Source organism: Tetrahymena thermophila (assembly GCF_000189635.1).
Source record: "Tetrahymena thermophila SB210 genomic scaffold scf_8253817, whole genome shotgun sequence".
Lineage (NCBI taxonomy): Eukaryota > Ciliophora > Oligohymenophorea > Hymenostomatida > Tetrahymenidae > Tetrahymena > Tetrahymena thermophila.
In genome coordinates, this window is record NW_002475927.1 from 56,418 (window position 1) to 75,716 (window position 19,299).

At 24.0% G+C, this 19,299-nt stretch overlaps 4 protein-coding genes across 4 annotated transcripts; 3 read left to right on the forward strand and 1 right to left on the reverse strand. All coding sequences in view use genetic code 6, as the record gives it.

The window, feature by feature from the left end:
• Positions 1–1,315: 1,315 nt before the first annotated feature.
• TTHERM_00919560 (ABC transporter family protein) lies at positions 1,316–6,862 on the reverse strand (the record flags this gene model as incomplete). Its single annotated transcript, XM_001027849.1, has 6 exons — positions 1,316–3,479; positions 3,533–5,493; positions 5,581–6,148; positions 6,207–6,429; positions 6,486–6,574; positions 6,633–6,862. The coding sequence occupies 6 exons, from the start codon at positions 6,860–6,862 to the stop codon at positions 1,316–1,318; spliced, it is 5,235 nt and encodes a 1,744-aa protein (XP_001027849.1).
• Positions 6,863–9,432: 2,570 nt separating this feature from the next.
• Positions 9,433–10,548, forward strand: TTHERM_00919580 (oxysterol-binding protein; the record flags this gene model as incomplete). Its single annotated transcript, XM_001027851.3, has 1 exon — positions 9,433–10,548. One exon carries the CDS (start codon positions 9,433–9,435, stop codon positions 10,546–10,548), a length of 1,116 nt encoding a protein of 371 aa, XP_001027851.1.
• Positions 10,549–11,786: 1,238 nt separating this feature from the next.
• TTHERM_00919590 (hypothetical protein) lies at positions 11,787–13,785 on the forward strand (the record flags this gene model as incomplete). Its single annotated transcript, XM_001027852.3, has 2 exons — positions 11,787–12,605; positions 12,814–13,785. 2 exons carry the CDS (start codon positions 11,787–11,789, stop codon positions 13,783–13,785), a joined length of 1,791 nt encoding a protein of 596 aa, XP_001027852.2.
• A 792-nt stretch (positions 13,786–14,577) lies between these two features.
• TTHERM_00919600 (zinc knuckle protein) lies at positions 14,578–18,676 on the forward strand (the record flags this gene model as incomplete). The annotated part of the gene is made up of 6 exons (XM_001027853.3): positions 14,578–14,601; positions 14,710–14,793; positions 14,981–15,146; positions 15,201–17,390; positions 17,703–18,254; positions 18,324–18,676. 6 exons carry the CDS (start codon positions 14,578–14,580, stop codon positions 18,674–18,676), a joined length of 3,369 nt encoding a protein of 1,122 aa, XP_001027853.2.
• Between the last annotated feature and the right edge of the window lie 623 nt (positions 18,677–19,299).

The following is a 19,299-nucleotide window of genomic DNA, read 5'->3' on the forward strand; positions in this document are numbered from 1 at the left end:
TGAAATGCAAGATATTATTTATGAGAAAAGGAGTAATTAGCTTTTTTAATCTGGCGAATTCTTAATCTAGATTTCAAAAATAATGAAATAGATGATATTATTTTTACTGCTTAACTATCAGAATAAAATTTCATAATTACAAATAATTTGTAGTTTTTTAGGTAATATATTTCTAGCTGTATATAGATAATTTACTACTTAATCAGATTTATTAAATTCATAAAAAATATAGTGTGTTTACATCAATTTTAAAATCTAAAGATTTCAGAATTACATAAATTAAATATTCAAAATACATCAATATTTATCAGCTTTAGGAGTAATATGTATACTTTTTTAGTTTTAATATAGTATAAAAAACATTAAGATATAAACTCAATTTTTAAGAAGTTAACAAAGATTGATATTTCTTAGTTTATTGATAACTTCAGTCAGTATGGCTCAGTAATCTACTTTAAATAAATCACAAAATAAATAAAAAATTTTTATTTTATTAATTATTATTCATTATCTCATTTTTAGCTATTTTATTAAGACATTCAAAAAAGTTAAAACATTTTTAAATTGCGTCCAAAAATTCAGATATTTATTTAAATATTTACATTTTTTTTTAGTTTAAATTAAAGATATTTGAAGGATTTTATCAGTTTTATAATAAATTATTTAAACAAGTACCTTTCTACTTCAAGCTATTAATTATTTTATCATCAGATAAATTAAAAAGAATTTCAATCTATTTTAATTTTCAATTTTAAAATTTTAGAATATTAAGTGTAAAAAATAAATTTAAATTATTTATCTAAAAACAATAAAAAAGCTAATTACTGGAATAATAATAATATTAAAATAAAGCTAATTCAAAATATAATTGATTAAAATAAATTAAACTCTAAAGAAAATAAATAAATTTAATAACAATTCATAGTTAATTAAATGAACTAACTTATTAAAGAATTAAGCTATAAAAATGCTAAAATTGTTAATATGTTAAATAATTTTTTGATCAAAATTTTAAAAACATTTTTTAGAAATATTTTAATTATTTCATTTAAAAAAATATAAAATATTTGAATAAGCTAACCACATAAATTAGATAAGTATAATTTTTTTTATAAATTTGTATTTTTTAGTTTTTTTTATCTTATCTTGTTATTTGGATACTAGATACATATAACAAGATTTGAAATAAATAATTTTAGAATAATTAAATGCAAATTAGTAATTTATTTGACAGACACAAAAAAAAAATTTTATTTTAGATAGATTAAAATTCATTTTATAACAAATAAACTAAACTATTAAAATAGTAAGTAAATCAATATCTCTTTTGATTATGGTTTATTTATTGCTATTACTTAATTTAAACCTAGTCCAATTCTATTGCTTCCAAATTTTAAGGAAGTAAGAAGTGGTTGTTTTTGCTATTTTGACCTTAATATTAATTGGTTTATCTTAACTCTATCTACTATATGTGCTATTATTATTATTATTAGTTTTGCTTTTAAGCAAAATCTGCAGTCGTTGTGTTTTCTGCGTGTTTAGCCATGTAATTAAATATTTATTCCAGTGTTGGTTAATTAACTGTGTATTAGTTAAAATGTAATTACTTCTCATTCTCATAAAGCATACTGAAAATCTCTCCAATAGTTTATTAAGATTATATTCTATATCTTGAGAAATTGTTAAATTACTCAATCAATGAGAAACCCCCAAATGTTTTTTTCAAGTATTCCTCTACTTTTTATGTCTTTCTAAACATAGCTACGAATTCTAATATTAACTTAGCATCAATACCTTAAGTTTAATCTTTTCTTTAAAGTTCATAATATAATTAGGCACAAAATCCGTCAGGCTTTATTGTATTATAAATATCTAAGGCATTAATTTTGCTCAAATACTCTCTAATTTGAGTTACTCCAACTTACATTTTGATATCAGTATCTCTTGCCAATTCTTATATTTCTTACTTTGTAGGCAGTTCTGTTCTAATATCAATTTCATATCCATTTCCAAATTTATTTTTTAAGTGCTAAACACTACCCATGCATTGGAAATTACCTGCTACCATAATACCAACTTTAGTTGACAACGCTTCTGCTTCTTCCATTGAATGAGTTGTTAAAATAATTGAAGATCTTTTACGCTCAGTAGAGATTCTGCTAATAACATCCCACATAAATCTTCTATTACCTGGATCCATACCTGTAGAAGGTTCATCCAAAAATACAATAGGCGGATTACCTAACATTGCAATTGCTACTGATAATTTTCTCTTATTACCACCACTATAAGTACCTGCACAGATATTTTCAAATTATCTTAAATTCATTTCATCAAGTTTTTGTTCAACTAATTACGGAATTAAGTCAGATGGAATTCCTTTAATAGCTGCATAAAGTTCAAGATGTTCGCGTGATGTTAAATTGTCTAAAAGGGCATCAAATTAAGGGCAATATCCAATATATTGCTAAGCATCTTTTATTTAATCAGGAATTTTAAATCCTTGTATATGAGCCTTGCCAGTAACAATTTATTCGTCTCCTGTTAGCATTCTCATGGTTGTTGTCTTACCTGCACCATTAACACCAAGCAAACTAAATACTTCGCCATTTTTAATACAGAAGTTTATATTATCAACTGCTACTTTGTAATTGCTTTTGTTTTCAATAAAGACTTTTCTTAATCCATTAACATGAATTACGTAATCATTGGGATCAGAAGTTTTAACATTTTCAATTTCTTATTAAACATCGCTGTCTATCTTTTTAGGTTAATAAGGAATATCTGTTTCTTTATTAAACATTTGTAGACTGTGGAATTTCTCGATAAGCCAAATTACAATACTATAGAATATTACTGAGAGTCCAATCATAAGAATGTCACCTCCAGCTATACTAATAGCCCAGGCAGATTCTTTTGTAGGAGAGTTATCTAAGACTTAGTAAATCGATCTTGAAGTCATATTAATAATACCTAAACCAAAACTAAGAGAAGGTATTAAACGAACAAACCAGCATATGATCTTTGAAGCTTAAGCAGTAGGGGGAATGATTCTTAAAAAGAATAATGTAATAGAAATAATGCAACCAAAGACAAAATGTAAGAAGAAAGATCCTAATTAAGCATTTCCATAGTTCTTTGAAGTGAAACTAAATGCGTAAGTAAATAGAATTATAGCAGGACCGTAGAGAATAAATAAAATGTAAAAACATGAAAAAACTCCATCTTCAGTTAAAGAATTGACTGAAAAGGCTAAAGCAAACAAAGGGCAAATAATTCCAGGGACCAAATATTTAACAAAATCAACAAAAAAGTTAGAAACCCAATAGGCAAAAACTGAGACACCAGAAACAATTTATTAATGTTTAATCTGCTCTTCTCTTTCTCTAACAATAAAAGTAATGATACTAGCTGGTATGAAACTTAAACCGATAGAGAACATTAATGCTGCGGAAATACCACTAGATGCTGTACTCATTCTGTTATTAAATTAAAATATTAAAATAACGAATTTAATCAAATATAAATTTACTGAGTTGTGTAATAGCTGTTTTTCAAAGGGGAATTGTATGGAGTTATAATGATCTGTTTTTTTGTTATAGAATTAATGATTCCGTTATTGATTACATTAATACTTAATGGACCTATATCACCATTTTATGTGTTTAGTATTGATGTATAAACATATGTTTCAGGTTTTGAGCTATCATATTAGTAGAAAACAGCAAATTTATTTTCTAAACTTTTCTTTGCAAAGAAGTTGCTATCTAGCTGAGCTAAAGTAACTGCAGGATCTTGAACTTTATTAAATGAATTTGATCCATAAGTAGGAATGCTATCCACAAAGTTTTGATAATTGTTAGGGCTACCTGAATATGTCATATAAGTTTTAGAGTAAAGTTCAGGAGTCAATACCTATTTTGGTTGATCTACTAAAGTTGAAAGCTTATTAAGACTCATGCCAATTACTATAATTATAATAGGTAAAAAGATTTCGCAGAAAAAACCTCCTAAGTCTCTCTTGAAATATCTTATTCTTTTTAAGCACAAAGCCTTAAAATGAGTCCAAAATATATTAAATTCTCCCTTAACTCTTACTTAATTTAAGTTAAAGTCATCAACTTTCAGAGATTATTTTTTTTCAACATGCTTATTGTGATTGTTATTTTCACTTGCAACACTCAAGAAAACCTATTCTAATGTAGTAATTGATATACCATAAGATCTAACATGTAGCTACTACTTTTATTATTCTAAAAGTGTAAAGAAGTTACGGAATAACGATATATTTTTTAAGGGAACTTAGAAAGCGATTTCAGCAGAAACATCGCTAATCAAATCACTTTCTGGCATGTTGTCTTTCATAAATTTGATGAGAGGTTCAGATGGGGATGTATTTTCAGTCTTCACAAATGTAAAATTATAACCTTTACCATATTTTGTTTTTAAGAAAATGCTAGAGCCAACACACTTTAAATTTCCATCAGATATAATACCTATTCTATCACCTAAATAATCGGCTTCGTCCATAAAGTGGGTAGTCAATATCACAATTTTGTCTTATTTATAGTTTTTAAGCATATCCCAAATATGTCTACGAGCTTCAACATCCATTCCACTTGTAGGCTCATCTAATAAAATTACTTAGCTACCACCAATAAATGCAATAGCGACTGATAGTTTTCTCTTTTATCCACCAGAAAGACTTTTGCTAAGATAGTTTGTTTTTTCAGTTAAATCAACATCTTGAATGATTTTAGAAATAGCCTTCTATTATTCATTTTAAGGAACGCCTTTAAGATTACTATATAATTCCAAATGTTCTTTTACTGTCAAATCATCAAATAAAATATCATGTTGAGGACAAACACCCATAATTTTTCTTATGTCTCCCATTTGCGAACGAACATCCAAACCTTTGACTTTTATTTCACCTTCTGTAGGGTTAAGAAGTCCTGTTATCATTGAGATAGTAGTAGTTTTTCCAGCTCCATTATGTCCTAAAAATGAGAAAACTTAACTATTATACATTTCTAATGATAAATTATCAACGGCTCTCTTTTGTCCTCCATTTGTATTAAAAATTTTCACTAATCCTTTAATAACTAAAGCCTAATTATTTTCAGCTTAGGTTCTTAATGCTGCATCTACTGGCTCAAACACAGTTTTGCTGTTTTCTGATTATACCAGAAGTTCATTTTTATCATCCTTGGAATCATGATTACCGATTCCTAAGAAAAACAATGGATGTTTTTTACTACCAAACTCATTAGGGAACACTTAATCTAAGTAGAGGAATAAAATACCGAATACAACTATATTAAGTATGAACGAGATGAAAGTAAATCCTTCATAGTAGTTGCTAAATGTTTTATCTAATATGCCAAAGTCAATAGTATTTTTATTAGATTAGAAAAAGGCAAAATGTGAAGCTGAGATAGAAGCAGCAGTGTGAGGACTTAAAGCGATACTTTAAATTTTTGTTTAGGATATCTATTATTTTTTTTATTTAATTATAAAATTATTGAGAAATAAATTAAAAATATTTATTGTAAATTTTTTAAGAAGAATAAATATTACATTATTAAAGTTAAATGACCAGAATAATATAAGTTGTAATAGGAAAAATATCATAGAGGCTAGTAATCCTATGCGTGCTCTTGTGAAGAAAACAGTAACAAACAAACTTTAAAATAGTAAGGTTAAGCAAAATAAGTAATGCCAAACCAGCAAGAAAATGAAGCTTCCTCCATCATAAATATTGACCAAGAGAAGAGCTGAGACTATAACAGAAATTATTAAGTAAATAATAGCATATGTAATAATCCAAGACATGTAGAAAGAAGCATTACCCATTCCCATCATTTTCATACCTTCTCTAATTTTTTTTTCTTTTTCTATCAAAATGCTATTAGTCATTCGCAAAAATGTGATAATCAGAGGTAATACTAAGTATATGTTAACATTACTACCAACAGTATCATAAAAACTATCTGAAATTTATTTTTCCTATTTCATAGGGACTGTGTAAGGTGTAATAACAAGATTTTGATTGCTCTGCTCTTTTTGTAAAATAACATTGGAGATTATATTTACAATTGCTGTAAATCCGTTATCATTATACATATCATTCAGATTGAGTTATTACCTTTTAAATAATATTTTATTTTATCAATTATGAATTATATTGCTAACAATTATTTTACTTTTTAAAAGTATTTTCATAGTTTCCTAAAAACGTTTCAGGAACTCTGCTATCTGAAGAATTAAATCTAAGATAGTATTCGTAATTGTTATTTGCATATTAGTTAAACACAATAGCAAAACAAACTCTATCGTATGAAAAACCATACTTGCTAGAAGTTACTTAATCATCAAGCTATTCATTAGACTGCATATATGTGATAGAATTTGCAATATTGGGAAACTCTGTTTTTTTTTATTTTTATTTTAGTATGCAATTTTAATTTTAAAATTATTTTTACATTAAAGCTGAGCTGCTATTTTTTGTGTAATGTCAATATTTGGTATTAGAACAACTTTACCTCCTCCATTTGATAAATCGTTGCAATAACTTTTTTAAAATATTTGGAATTTTTAAGCTTAAAATAAATAAATAAATTTATATTTACTTAAATGCATTTGATGATGGAGATGAAGTAGGAAAAACCGGGTATGGATTATCTAAGAAAGATTATTCAGGTAGATTATTTTTGGAAATCTAGGACCTTAATGCCATTAACAGCAATATAAATAAAATTGGAAGACTAATTTCACAGCAAGAAGATTTGTAGTTTCTTTTCCATAAAATCCAATTTTTGCGCAGCAGAGCTTTGAGATGAGGACTAAAGCAACAACACATTTTATATTGTAAATTTTATCTTGAAAAATTTGATATTCTTTTATTTAACAAATTTTTGAATAAGTTTATTGTTTAATTTCTTTAAGTTTTACAATTCAATGTAATTTGTAAAAGTCTAATTTAAATAGGTGGAATATGAGTGATATTTGACATTATTTATTTTTTTAATTTGCATTAGTTTTTATTTACAAAATTAAAAAAGTAAAATAGATAAATAGTGAATTTCAAAGTCTATAAAAAACAACTTTTTTTTAAATTTTAAAAAATAAAAGCTAAATTAAATATATTTATTTTTAGCTATTTTATTAAAAAACTCCATTTTGATAAATAAAATTTTTTATTTAATTATCTTTTCTATATTTAAATGTATATTTAATTTTAACACTCAGATATTTAGAGATGAGGAGGGAGTTTCACTGAGAAATATATTCATTTTTTTATGAAATCTTAAAAACATCTTTTTACAATGATATTTTTTCATTCGTTTTATATTACCCTTTAAAATCCCCCCAATTGATTTGAAATCTATTACGCTTGAGCTTATTTTTAAATAATTTTTACAGAATTTATCAGCATATTTTTAATTAATTACAAAATTTTAAAAGACCTTAATCATATCTTACCTTCTAATGCATGAATGATAAAATCTGTTGAATAATTAACAAAATAAAATCAAATAAATTTATATAAAAAAGAATAGACAATTTGAAATAATCACTGAAGAGAAATAATAAAATAGATGATTATATTTCACAATAAATTAAATTATAATCTTCATTAATTATTAGTATAAAAATTATTTCAAATCGTTAAGCATAGAAATCAATTAATTTCTATATACAACCATTCAAATTTAAATCTCTTAAATCCTAATAAATTAATTCAGTATTTATATACCATTAATTATACATATTGTACTATAAGACTAAATCATTTGATTTTTTATCATGTAGGTTTGGTTTGGTAATAAAAGTTAGAAATTCCATCGCTAAACATATTGCTTAAATAAATTACACTTAATATTTTATTTATTTATATGGTAGGTATTTGTATCACAAATTTGTTAGATAAATATCTTATTCCTATTAAAAAAATTATTAACATAGATAATTCTCCTAAATTAGTAGAAAACTTAATTTTGCTCTGCTGAATATTTATAATGTATTTAATAAGATTTTCGTTTTTGTTACAAATATTAACGATAAATTAAATATTCAGCTTTTTTCGCAGTTAATTATCAAATAAGTATTTATTTTTTTCTACTTTTGAATTGTAATCATAAACTAAAAATATCCATAATAAAAATAGAAATTCATTAAAAATAGTCTTAGCAAATTCTTCATTTTCTTTCAAAATAAAATCAAAAATTTCATGATTATTTTTATGAATATCTATTAAGTCCTTTTGTTTTATAAGAATGAAAGACACAGTTTTATTTTTTATTAATTTTCAATACTTTTTTTTTGAAAAATAAATTTTGGTTTGCTTATTCATATAAAAATAAAAATAAATCTTAAATTTTGTAAATTATAAACCCAACTAAAATTATTTTAGTAATTGAATATGAATACTTCCCTTTTTGATTGATAAGCTTAAGAATTTTTAATAACCACTTTTTATTCCAACAAATTGAAAAAATAAAAACTTTCAAATTTTTATATATGAAACAAGGTTAAGATAAAAATGTTCAAAATTCTATTAAAAATAGGAAATTAATAATAGTTAATTTTAGATTTTTAAATATAAATTAATTAAAATAAATCTAAAAGTTAAATCATTTTTAATAAAAAATTCCTTTTGCATTAATTTAAAGTTAATAAAACATTTTTTATATAAATTTATTCAATTTCAGTAGATATTCTGGATAATTAAACTAAATTTATAGGTTATAATTTAAAAAGATTATATCATCTAATCAGCTTTAATGTAGTATGAGTTTTAAAATTATGTATAAGATCACTTAAACATTGTTTTTTAGATTAAATTGAGCAAATAAAAATAAAATCTTTTTTTTTTAAATAATATTTCATTATATTTTTAATTTTAATATTTATGATAATTTAAATACAGTTTTTATATTTTTAAATTCTTAAGAATGAATTAATCAAAATTAATTTTAAATTATTAAAAAAAATAGCTAATTTCTTTTATACTCAAATCAAAAAAACAAAAAGGTTTCTTCATAAATTATAAAATGTTATTAATAAGTAAAATCAAACAAAAATACAGGTGGGAGATATCGTAAAAGAGATTAAATAGAATCTAATTTTGAGAATGAAAGATATTAGATAGTTTCACGTTTCCTTATTTTTAGAGGCGATAAAAAATTCATCAAAGGAATAAAAAGTAAAATAAACTAAAAAGCTAATTATCTTTAAATGATTTAACATTCCACAATCTTAATTGTATAAATTTGTTTTGAATGTTATATAGTAAACTCATAAAGAAATTAACTAAAAATTTATTGATATTAAATTTTAAGAAATTAATTAGAGTTAAGAGAAATAATAGGTTTATATAAAAATATAGACGTAGGTTAGATTAAAAGGGAGATAAGTATTTGAAGAGGTATGGAAAACTTAGAGTGTTTATAAAATTTTATAAATACAGAAGTTCCTCATGAAGATATGACAAAGGAACAGATAGAAAAATTTTCGTAGAATCTAAAAATAAATATGTAATACAAAGATGAGCCTCGAAGCAATATTGCCAACAAAGATGGAGGAAAGGAGTGCACAAATCAAAAAATGGTTAGTACTATTCGTTCAGTAGGAAAGCATGTATTATCTGAAATAGGAAAAAAATTACTTTCTGGTGATTTAAATTTAACTCGTGTATCCTTCCCAATAAAGTGTTCAGTAGCCTAATCAGCACTTGAAAGAGCAGGGCGTGGTACTTGCTTTTTCCCAATTTATTTTTCTAAGGCTGCGCAATCAAACTCACCTATTGAGCGCATGAAATTAGTTATTACTGCAACAATTGCTAATTTCTACGTAAATTGCACTTTTTTGAAGCCTTTAAATCCAATTTTAGGTGAAACATTCTAAGGTTGTTACTAGGATGGCACAGAAGTATATTGTGAATAAATTAGCCATCATCCACCAATTACTTCTTTTTATTGCGTAGGTCCTGAAAAGGGGTATGTTTGCTATGGCCATTATGTTTATGAAACAAAAGCAGGAATGAATTCTCTTACTCTCAAAAATACTGGCTCTCGTACAGTAGTATTCAAAGACGGATAAAAAATAACTTATAATTTTGGTGAAGAAAACTATTCAGGAACATTTATAGGTACATTAAAATTGGAGTCAAAAGGAACTCTAACTTTTGTTGACTAAAAGAATGGTTTAGTAGGAACAGTAGTTGTTGGCAAAGTTAAAAAGAAACCAACTGACTATTTGGAAGGATAAATTACTTAAAACGGCTAGATTGTATCTCAAATATCTGGTTCTTACATGGGATATATTTAAATTGATAATGAGCGTTATTGGGATTATAGAGTTGCCCTCCCACTAAAGCTTCATCACTAAAAAAATCTTTTAAAAAGCGATAGCTCAAACCGTTCAGATTTATAATTACTTAGCATGATGGCACTTATGCCAGCTTAAAAAGCAAAAGAAGAAATGGAATAAGTTTAAAGATAAGATGCTGCTCTAAGAAAATAATTTAAAACGAATAAAAAATGAGAAAAGAAAATGCCAACCTTAACTTATTAAACACAAAAATAAATACTGAAGAGAAAAAAAAATAGTTTTATTAAAAATTAAGCTAATTTTTTGATGTAAAAAAATTAATTACCAAAAGACCAACAAACCAAACAACTAACCAACCAACTTTAAGTGTGTGCTATATAAAAGTTATAATTATAAAATAATTTATCTTTTACAAAATTAAACAGCAAAATAATTATTTATGCATGAAAAATTACAACTTACTAACGGACTAGATTTATTTAAATATTCGTTGCATGTTTTTTATCTCATCTATCTCATTCACGTTTTTTATTTAGCTTATCATATCATAAATATAAATATTATTTACTCGGTCGTTTATTTATTTATTGATTTACTAATTATCCTTTATGCACTCTAAAATAAATAGATGAGTAATAAGATTTTTTGTTTGTTGTTTTAGTAAAAGTTAACCATCCTTTTTAAATTTTAAATTAAGAGAAATATAATTAGATAAACTATTCTAATAAAAAAAGGACTTTTATTAAAATTTGGTAGTTTACAATTATTTGAAGTTAAAGCTTATTAAAATCATTAATATCTCATCTATTGTAAAATCTTTTAACAAAATTAATAATTTTTTTAATAAGTAATTTTTTATTTGTAAATCCCATTATTGTTTTTCTAATTAATAGTATTTGTTTAGTTAATTAATTAATAAATTAATGTTAAGAATTCAAAAATTATTTTAACCAATAAAATTAGAATGAGTGAGTAAAATATATATTATAAATAATTAATTTTATTAGGAATTAAAAGCAAATTAAAAAAATAATCATTATTTAGTTATAAAGCTTATTTCTATCTATTTGTTCATGGATTGGATTGAAAAATAAATATAAATACTTATTTATTTATTTGATGCTAATCAAATAGAGAATAGTATTGTCACATAATTTTTTTCAAATTTTTTAGCCATATCTCTCACTTGTTATTAATTACCTAACTTTTAAATATTGACTATTTATTTATGAAAAATCAAGTTAAATAATTTGAAAAATAAAAGGAAAAACTAGGAATATCCAACTGTAAAAAAAAAAGCATATTAAATAAATAAATAAAAAAGAAACACTTTCTAATACATAATCAGTAGATTTTGAAAAGAGTCATTATTATTAAGCATAACAAATACAAATAACTTATAACAAATAATTAAAACTATTCAAAATTTAAATTTTGATCCTTCATTGAAAATGAGTCGTTAGGCATACCAAGATTAGTAAGGGTAATTTGGAGGAAATGCAAACTTCTAAAAGTAGCAAGATTATTAAGAAAATCCTGCTAGATTTACTGGTTCATCAAATTAATAAACCATCCCAAAAAATAATAATCTTGGAGGACCAAGAGCTAATTAGGGCCAATCTACTGGAAATTTTGCAAACCAAGAACCAAATTATCAAGGAAATTATGAATATGCTCAAGTTGACTAGTAAAATGGAATTCTAAGATAGAGAATTCGTGAGTTAGAAGATCAGTTGCATCGCTCTAATTAAGAAAACGATAATTTATATAATAGACTTACTCTCACAGAGAATGAATTGAGTCGCACTAAAGAAATTCTCCTTAAAATGGGCGATACTGCAGGCTGGAAAGGAGCTTAAGTGAATGATTTAAACAACCGCTATCATGAGTTAGCTTCTGGCCACAATTAATTCCTTGAAAATGCTAGAAGTCATACATACACTGTTCAACGTGAATTGGAGCATAAAGACAATGAAATTAAAAGATTAAAAAATCTTCTTGATGAAAGAAATGATAAGTTAAAAGTTGTAACAGTTACTCAAGAGAAAAATTTTGATCGTTGCTTGACCCTAGATAAAGAAATTTAAAACCTTTAAGAAGAAAATTAAAAATTACGTAGAGACCTTTAACAGAAATCTCATGAACTTGATATGTCCAAGCTTTCTCATAAGGCAGAAGGAACCTTTATGGTTGAAGTAGAGCACTTGAGAGGTGATGTGCAAAGGCTCCTTGATATGTTGCGTAACACTGAGGAATATAAGGAATTTGCAGTAATTTATTTTACAAATTAAAACTTCATAAATATTATTTTAAATAGTATTTTAACATTAATAAAAATTAAAATAAATGTTATTCAGCTTCATTAAATTCAAATTATTATTTTATTTTGGAAGCTAATAAATATAGATACAATTTAAATCTTAGATAATCAAATTTAATTTATCAAAGATTAAAATTTAACTTATTCTATAAAATAAGGATATTGCTGACGATTCTAGCCACTCAATTCGTTACTTAAAAGATATCAAAGCTCGTACTTATGTTGATGCAAAATGTCATACTCATTGCAAATTTATAAGACCTTGTTAATGCCCCAAAACAGGAGAAAATTAATGGGTTGAAGATGAAAAGCTGTTATGGGTACCTGAAGAAGCTTTTAGATTTGCACATGAATTTAGATTAAAATACAATGGGGAATTAACTGACACATTAATTGAGTAGCTACTCTTCGAATTAAATAAAATTTGGTCAAAAAGAGAGTAGAGATTGCTTAAGCGTGTGAAGGGAAGTGCAGCTAGTGAAACTGCTAGTTTAAGAAGATAATTGGCATTTAACCCTACTTATGATGAACATTAAGCTAAAGTAACTATTTAAAGATTGCAAAACTAACTTAAGCAGGCATATAAAGAGAACAGAGAAGCTTTTGCTTAAAGAGAAAGGAGAAATCCTCCTGGTACTCACTATGTTAATGAAACCTTAAAAATTAACAAAGAATTGCATAAAAGTAAAAAGAGAAGCGAATAATAAAATGATGTCTTAAAGAAAAAGGTTGCAAATATGGAACTACACAAGTATGGCGATCATGCCTAAAAAGCTATCTTTATGGAGGGAGCATAATGGATGACTAATAAAATACTGTCTGAAATTGATGGTTTATAATAAAATATTAACAGTCATGCAAAATAATTCCATGAAAAATAAGAATAGCTACTATTTAACAACGAAAAGGATGCTAGCTCTTCCTTCGGTCCTGGTTAGTTATCAGTACCTGATCCTAATTTAATTTTAAGAAAATGCGATTGGTTCCTTGAGAATGTTGATTAAGATATCTATACATTTAAGAGTAAAGTACAATAGTTAAATAGACATTCTGAGAAGGACATGATTGATGCTAACTAGGCAGTTAAAACAATTTAGAAATCAAAAACAGCCATTATCGGTACTTTTTGAAAGAAAAATAGCTATTTTTAATGTTTTACAAAAGACTAAAGTTTTTTATGCAAATACATACTAATTAATCAAGAGAAATTCCAAATAAAAAAAATGAATGATATAAACCAAGTTCATTTAGTAATTTGATATAATTAAAAATTAATTTGTTGCCTAATTTATCAAACATATTGTCTAAAAAAATATCTATCTATATATCTACCTACCTACCTATCTTTCTATATTTTTCCTGTTTTATTACTAAAGATTTAAAATTATATTTTTGAAAATATTTAATTAAATGAATTGAATTTATCTGCTTATTTAAAGCTAGAAGAAGGAATATTTTGATTACAATGAAATATATTTAAATATCATTCTTAAATATATGTTTAAAGCATTTATCATAATAAAAATCAATAAATTATTATTATATTTTTTAAATTTTGAAATATTTTAATTTATCATCAAATAAAATATTTTTTATTAATGATTCATTTTTAGGAGAAAATATAAAGAACAGGAAATATGTAGTTAGACATAGTATGGTATGAATAATCCTTCTAATAAAGAGTAAATAGCTACAAGGTTAATAATCTATTGTTAAGGTAATGATTAGAGCAATAAATAATCTGATTGATTAATATTTACTAAGCTACGAAGAAAATTTATAATTCGCAAATAATTTGTAATTGATCAAAAAAAAAAAAAAATTTTATCCTTTTAGATATATTAAAAACAGTTTAGTTAAAGAAACATAGTATTATTTTCAAGGCACTAGCTTTAGACATTTGAATTTAGTTTTAGTTATTTATGAGCTAATAGAATTAAATGGATGTATGTTTATTTTTATAAAGTTATTCATTCATACTTTTCTGATTATTAAATATATTTATCCGATGACTAAATTGTGTATTAACTAAAAATTTCTAAAATTTCAACTAGGATGGAAAATAACTTGAAATAATTGAGCAATTAATAAAAATGAAAGGTGCAAAAGACTTAAATAGTCAAAACAACTTTGGGTCTGTAATCTCTTTTCTTGATAACCGATAAAATTTCTTTTTTTCTATTTCTCCTGCTATTTTTATAAATTCTAAAATATTTAATAAAGAACAACATTTTAAAACCATTTTTGGCTCTTAATCGGGAATTTAATTAATTATTGTTAGCGTTTACTTTGCAACTTCATTCACTCATTTTTATTAAAAATTAGGCACAAAATAACATAGGATACCCTCCATCATCTAGCTCTATACCAAGAGATTAGAATTTCAAAGGATATTAATATGATGAAGCAAAAGAATAAAATTAAGATGAGAAAAGAAAATTTGAAATTGTTAATAATGTGCAAAAGACTGAAGAAGTTGATAGAATTCAAAGTATCTTAATAAGAATTATTTTTTTTGTTTTTTACTTATAATCAATTTATAAAGATAGCAACAGTAATGTAATAGTTCAAGAGACACAATAAAATTTAGGCATACCAAACCAAAATATTTAAGATTAAAGCAATATGTAAATTAATTAATAGAATATTTAGTAGCAACAGTATCAAGCAGCTTATTATTCTTTTTAAGGATAGAAAGCTTATTAGTAATCTTAAACATACCCAACATAATAATAATAATTTTATAATAACAATATACAGCAATAGTAATAATAACAATAATATAATTAACAATATTAATACCCAAATTATAGCAACTAGTATCCTTAAAACTCATGGAACTAACAATATTATTAGCAGCCGCCTGTTTATAATTATCATTAATAGTATGCTTCATCTTAAATTCCACAATAAAATTATTAATAATAAAACCCTGTTGCCTTTCAAAACTCATCTAATTATTAACCTATTTATTAATATTAAAATTAATAAGCATAGCCATATTATTAAATATAACCACAATAAAATGTTTACTAATAATAAAATATAGTAGGTATAAATTAAAATTCTAATTATTAAACTTAGTACGCTGTACCACAAATGAATAACCCTTCAAATTAGGTCTATGATTAGAATTAATATTAAATGTAATTGCAAAAACAGACTCAAAATAATTAATAAGTGTAATAAAAATAATTTGGATATAATAATGCATTGAATTAGAATTAAAATTTACCAAATAATACTTTTTAAAATAGAGAAAGTGTTCCTGTTTATTAAAATACAACACAAAATTCTTAAATGATAATTGGTAACTAAATAAAGAATACAAGTGATTAGTTGTAGTTTGGAGAAGAAAACAAATCAAGTATTTCATAAAGAACTTAATCTTAACAAAATAATTAATAAATTGCCTCATTTAATAAAAATTAAAATTTACAAAGTAATTCTTCTTAAAAAGGTTACTCAAAGCATTTAAGAAATAGAGATGATAATTTTGACTAAAACAATAGCTAGAAGTCCCAAAAAAATAGAAGGAATAACTCAAGAGAAAGAGAAATAAGCAATGAAAAGTTATCTTCAAAAAATGATATCAGTACATATCAAAGTATGAGAAGCAGAAGAGAAAATAAGAGTAAGTATGGAAATAAAGCAAGAGGTAGCAGTAGATATTCCTCAAGAACATCTTCTTCGTCATAATCTAGGAACAGATCACCTTCATCGTCAAGATCTAGATCATCTTCTTAAAAACATGGCAAAAGTCGTTATTCACGTAAGAAAAATGACTCTCGCTCCAATTCTTCTGAGTATTCAGGATCTTCTTTCCATTCAAAAAGTAGTAGAAATAATATAAAATAAAATAAGTAAAATAAATCTAAAATTAATAAAAGTAGCAGTCTAAATGATATTAATCAAAGTAATAAAAAACCATCCTCTCAAATTAAATCATTAGAAAAAATTCCTTAAGTTAAAAAAAAAATATATTTATAGAATGGAAATCCTGTTTCTACAGTTTATAATACTGAAGGAAATGAAGAGATTGATAGTCAAAAAAAACCTGAAATCTAAATTACTAAGAGGTCAATAAAGAGTATAAATTTATCTGGAGGAAAAATCTTTAATGACTAAAAAAAAATAAAAATAAATAAAACATAAAAAGATGATTTAATTTAACAAGATTCTTATGATGATGAAATGAAAAATGATTAAATTCCTATAATTGAGTTTAGTTTCAAAAAAGAGACACCTAAGCTATGTTTAGGTAAGCTTAATATATTTAAAATGGATTAAGATGAAGTAAATGAGGAAGCTGAAGATAGTGTTTCAAAAGTGAATAAGATAAATTAGTAACTAAAAGGAGTTAAACCACAACTCAGCCGTTAGTAGTTAGACTAAATTAAAGACTCACCCTAAAAGCAGCAAGAATAACCCCAAACTAACAAAATATCTTTCAGCATTGATTATAATTAACTTAATAATTAAGAACATAGCAATTCATCAAATAATTAGAGTGATTCGTTGAAAAAAAAGTTATTAAATTCTTAAATGTACTCTTATAGTATTTTAGGAAAAGAAAAAAGGGGATATAGCCAAATAATTAACCTAAGAAATAAAATTACAAAAATAATTGAAGATTAAGAAGAATTATTAAATGAGTAATAATAATAACAACAATAACAGCAATAAATGAGTAGCATAAATTAATCAGAAGTAAACTAAGATGACTTCACAAAAGGTATTTTGAGAATTTACATATTTTTAAATTATTTTATTAATTTATTGATAGTTTTGTCAAAATAAATTAAAATTTTTGAAGGTTAAGTGAGTTGAAGGTCAAGATAAAATTAAGAACTCTAATTTTCATTCCTTAAATTATATTTTCAAAGAAAGACACATATAATTTGTTTATTATTATTGATTTTCTTTTCCTTATTAAAATACAAAACAAATTTATGAAATATTTATTTTTATATAATTTTAAAATATATTTTCTTACTAGTTTAAGATAAAACAAAATAAATTTTTATACATGATATAATTGGTTTAGATGATATTATTGGAGGAGGAATGAACCAAAATAGATATTTCTGTGATAAAAAAGGTCAAATTTGCTTTAAGTGTGGTAAACCAGGTCACGTTAGAAATGCTTGTGTTATGAATGAAGAAAAGGATGTATGCACTTACTGCTTAGGAGATCACTTTATGGCAAAATGCACTTAAAAAGTATGTTTCAAATGTGGAGAAATTGGTCATGAAAGAAACTAGTGTCTTGTTATGAATTAAGATGGCAATAATAATTTTAATAGCTACTAAAAGAAAAGAATTCCTAAATGTAATAACTGCACTAAAATGGGTCATATTTAGTAAGATTGTGGAATTATTAGACCAAACTATGATGCAAAACAAGAACTCTCATTTAGTTATAATTTCAATGAATATGATTTCCAAAATTTGATATGTTTAAATTGCTAGCAACCAGGACATATTTCTTGCTTTAAAAATATTTAAGTATATGATAGTGTATATAGCGAAGAAAAATTATCAAATAAAATAAGATAACAACTATTTAAAACTATCTACATGAATAAATACATTTAAAGTAAAAATAATTAAAATGAAATCAATGAAGATGAAACCTAAAATGAAATTATTTCATAAATGGATATAGAAAAAGAAGAAAAAATATAAGACATCAGCATTTAAAAAAGCATTTCAGAGAGTGAAGCTGAATAAAAAATTGAGGAATAAGAAAAATAAAAAGATTTTATATCATTCTAAAATAATGAATAATATGAATAAAATTATGAAAGAGAGCCTTTTAGCAAATAATAAATTTATGATTAAAGCTCTGAAGAAGTCATAATTAAATCTCCCCAAAGCCAAGGTTATACATTCTCAGAAAAAGATGTGAGTTAAGAAGAATAGTTTACAGATTCTGTTCATTAGCATAATGTTAATTTTGAGGGAACAGTATCTGATAACAATAAATAAGCATTTACTACGAATAGCCAGAATGTTTGAATTTTTTAAAAAGTTATTTTAATTTTTATAGTTATAAGATAATTAATTAATTAATTTGATTTTTTAATGGTATATTAGATTTATTTTTCAAACATTTTTTTAAAAGGTAAGTAAATTTTATTTCAATTTTTATTGGTTAATTAATACAATTTGGAAGGATTGGATTTGATTTGATTTCAACTTAGCTAGCTAGCTATTCATTATTATACAAAAAAAAAAAATAAACAAACAAACAACTTAATCATCTTCAATATCTAAAGATTCATTCACAATTTAATTTTAAAATAAAATATGTATTTATTCATTTACTATTTTTAACTGTTAGTGCATTTAAAAATTAAAATTTATTAAAAATCTACTCAATCACTATTTATTATAAATTAGATTATAAATAACAAACAAATAAACAAAATCTTCATATTTATTAGAATTTTAAAAATTAATTAAAGTGAATTATGGTTTCTTTTTCCAAAATCTACAAAATTAATATTATACTATCTAAGATAGCTTTGATTATTTATTGATTAATCTAAACTAAAATATAAAAAATATCTTTGATCAAAAAAAAAAAAATTGTTTAATATTTTTCAACTTTAAAATATAAACAACGAAATTATCAATCG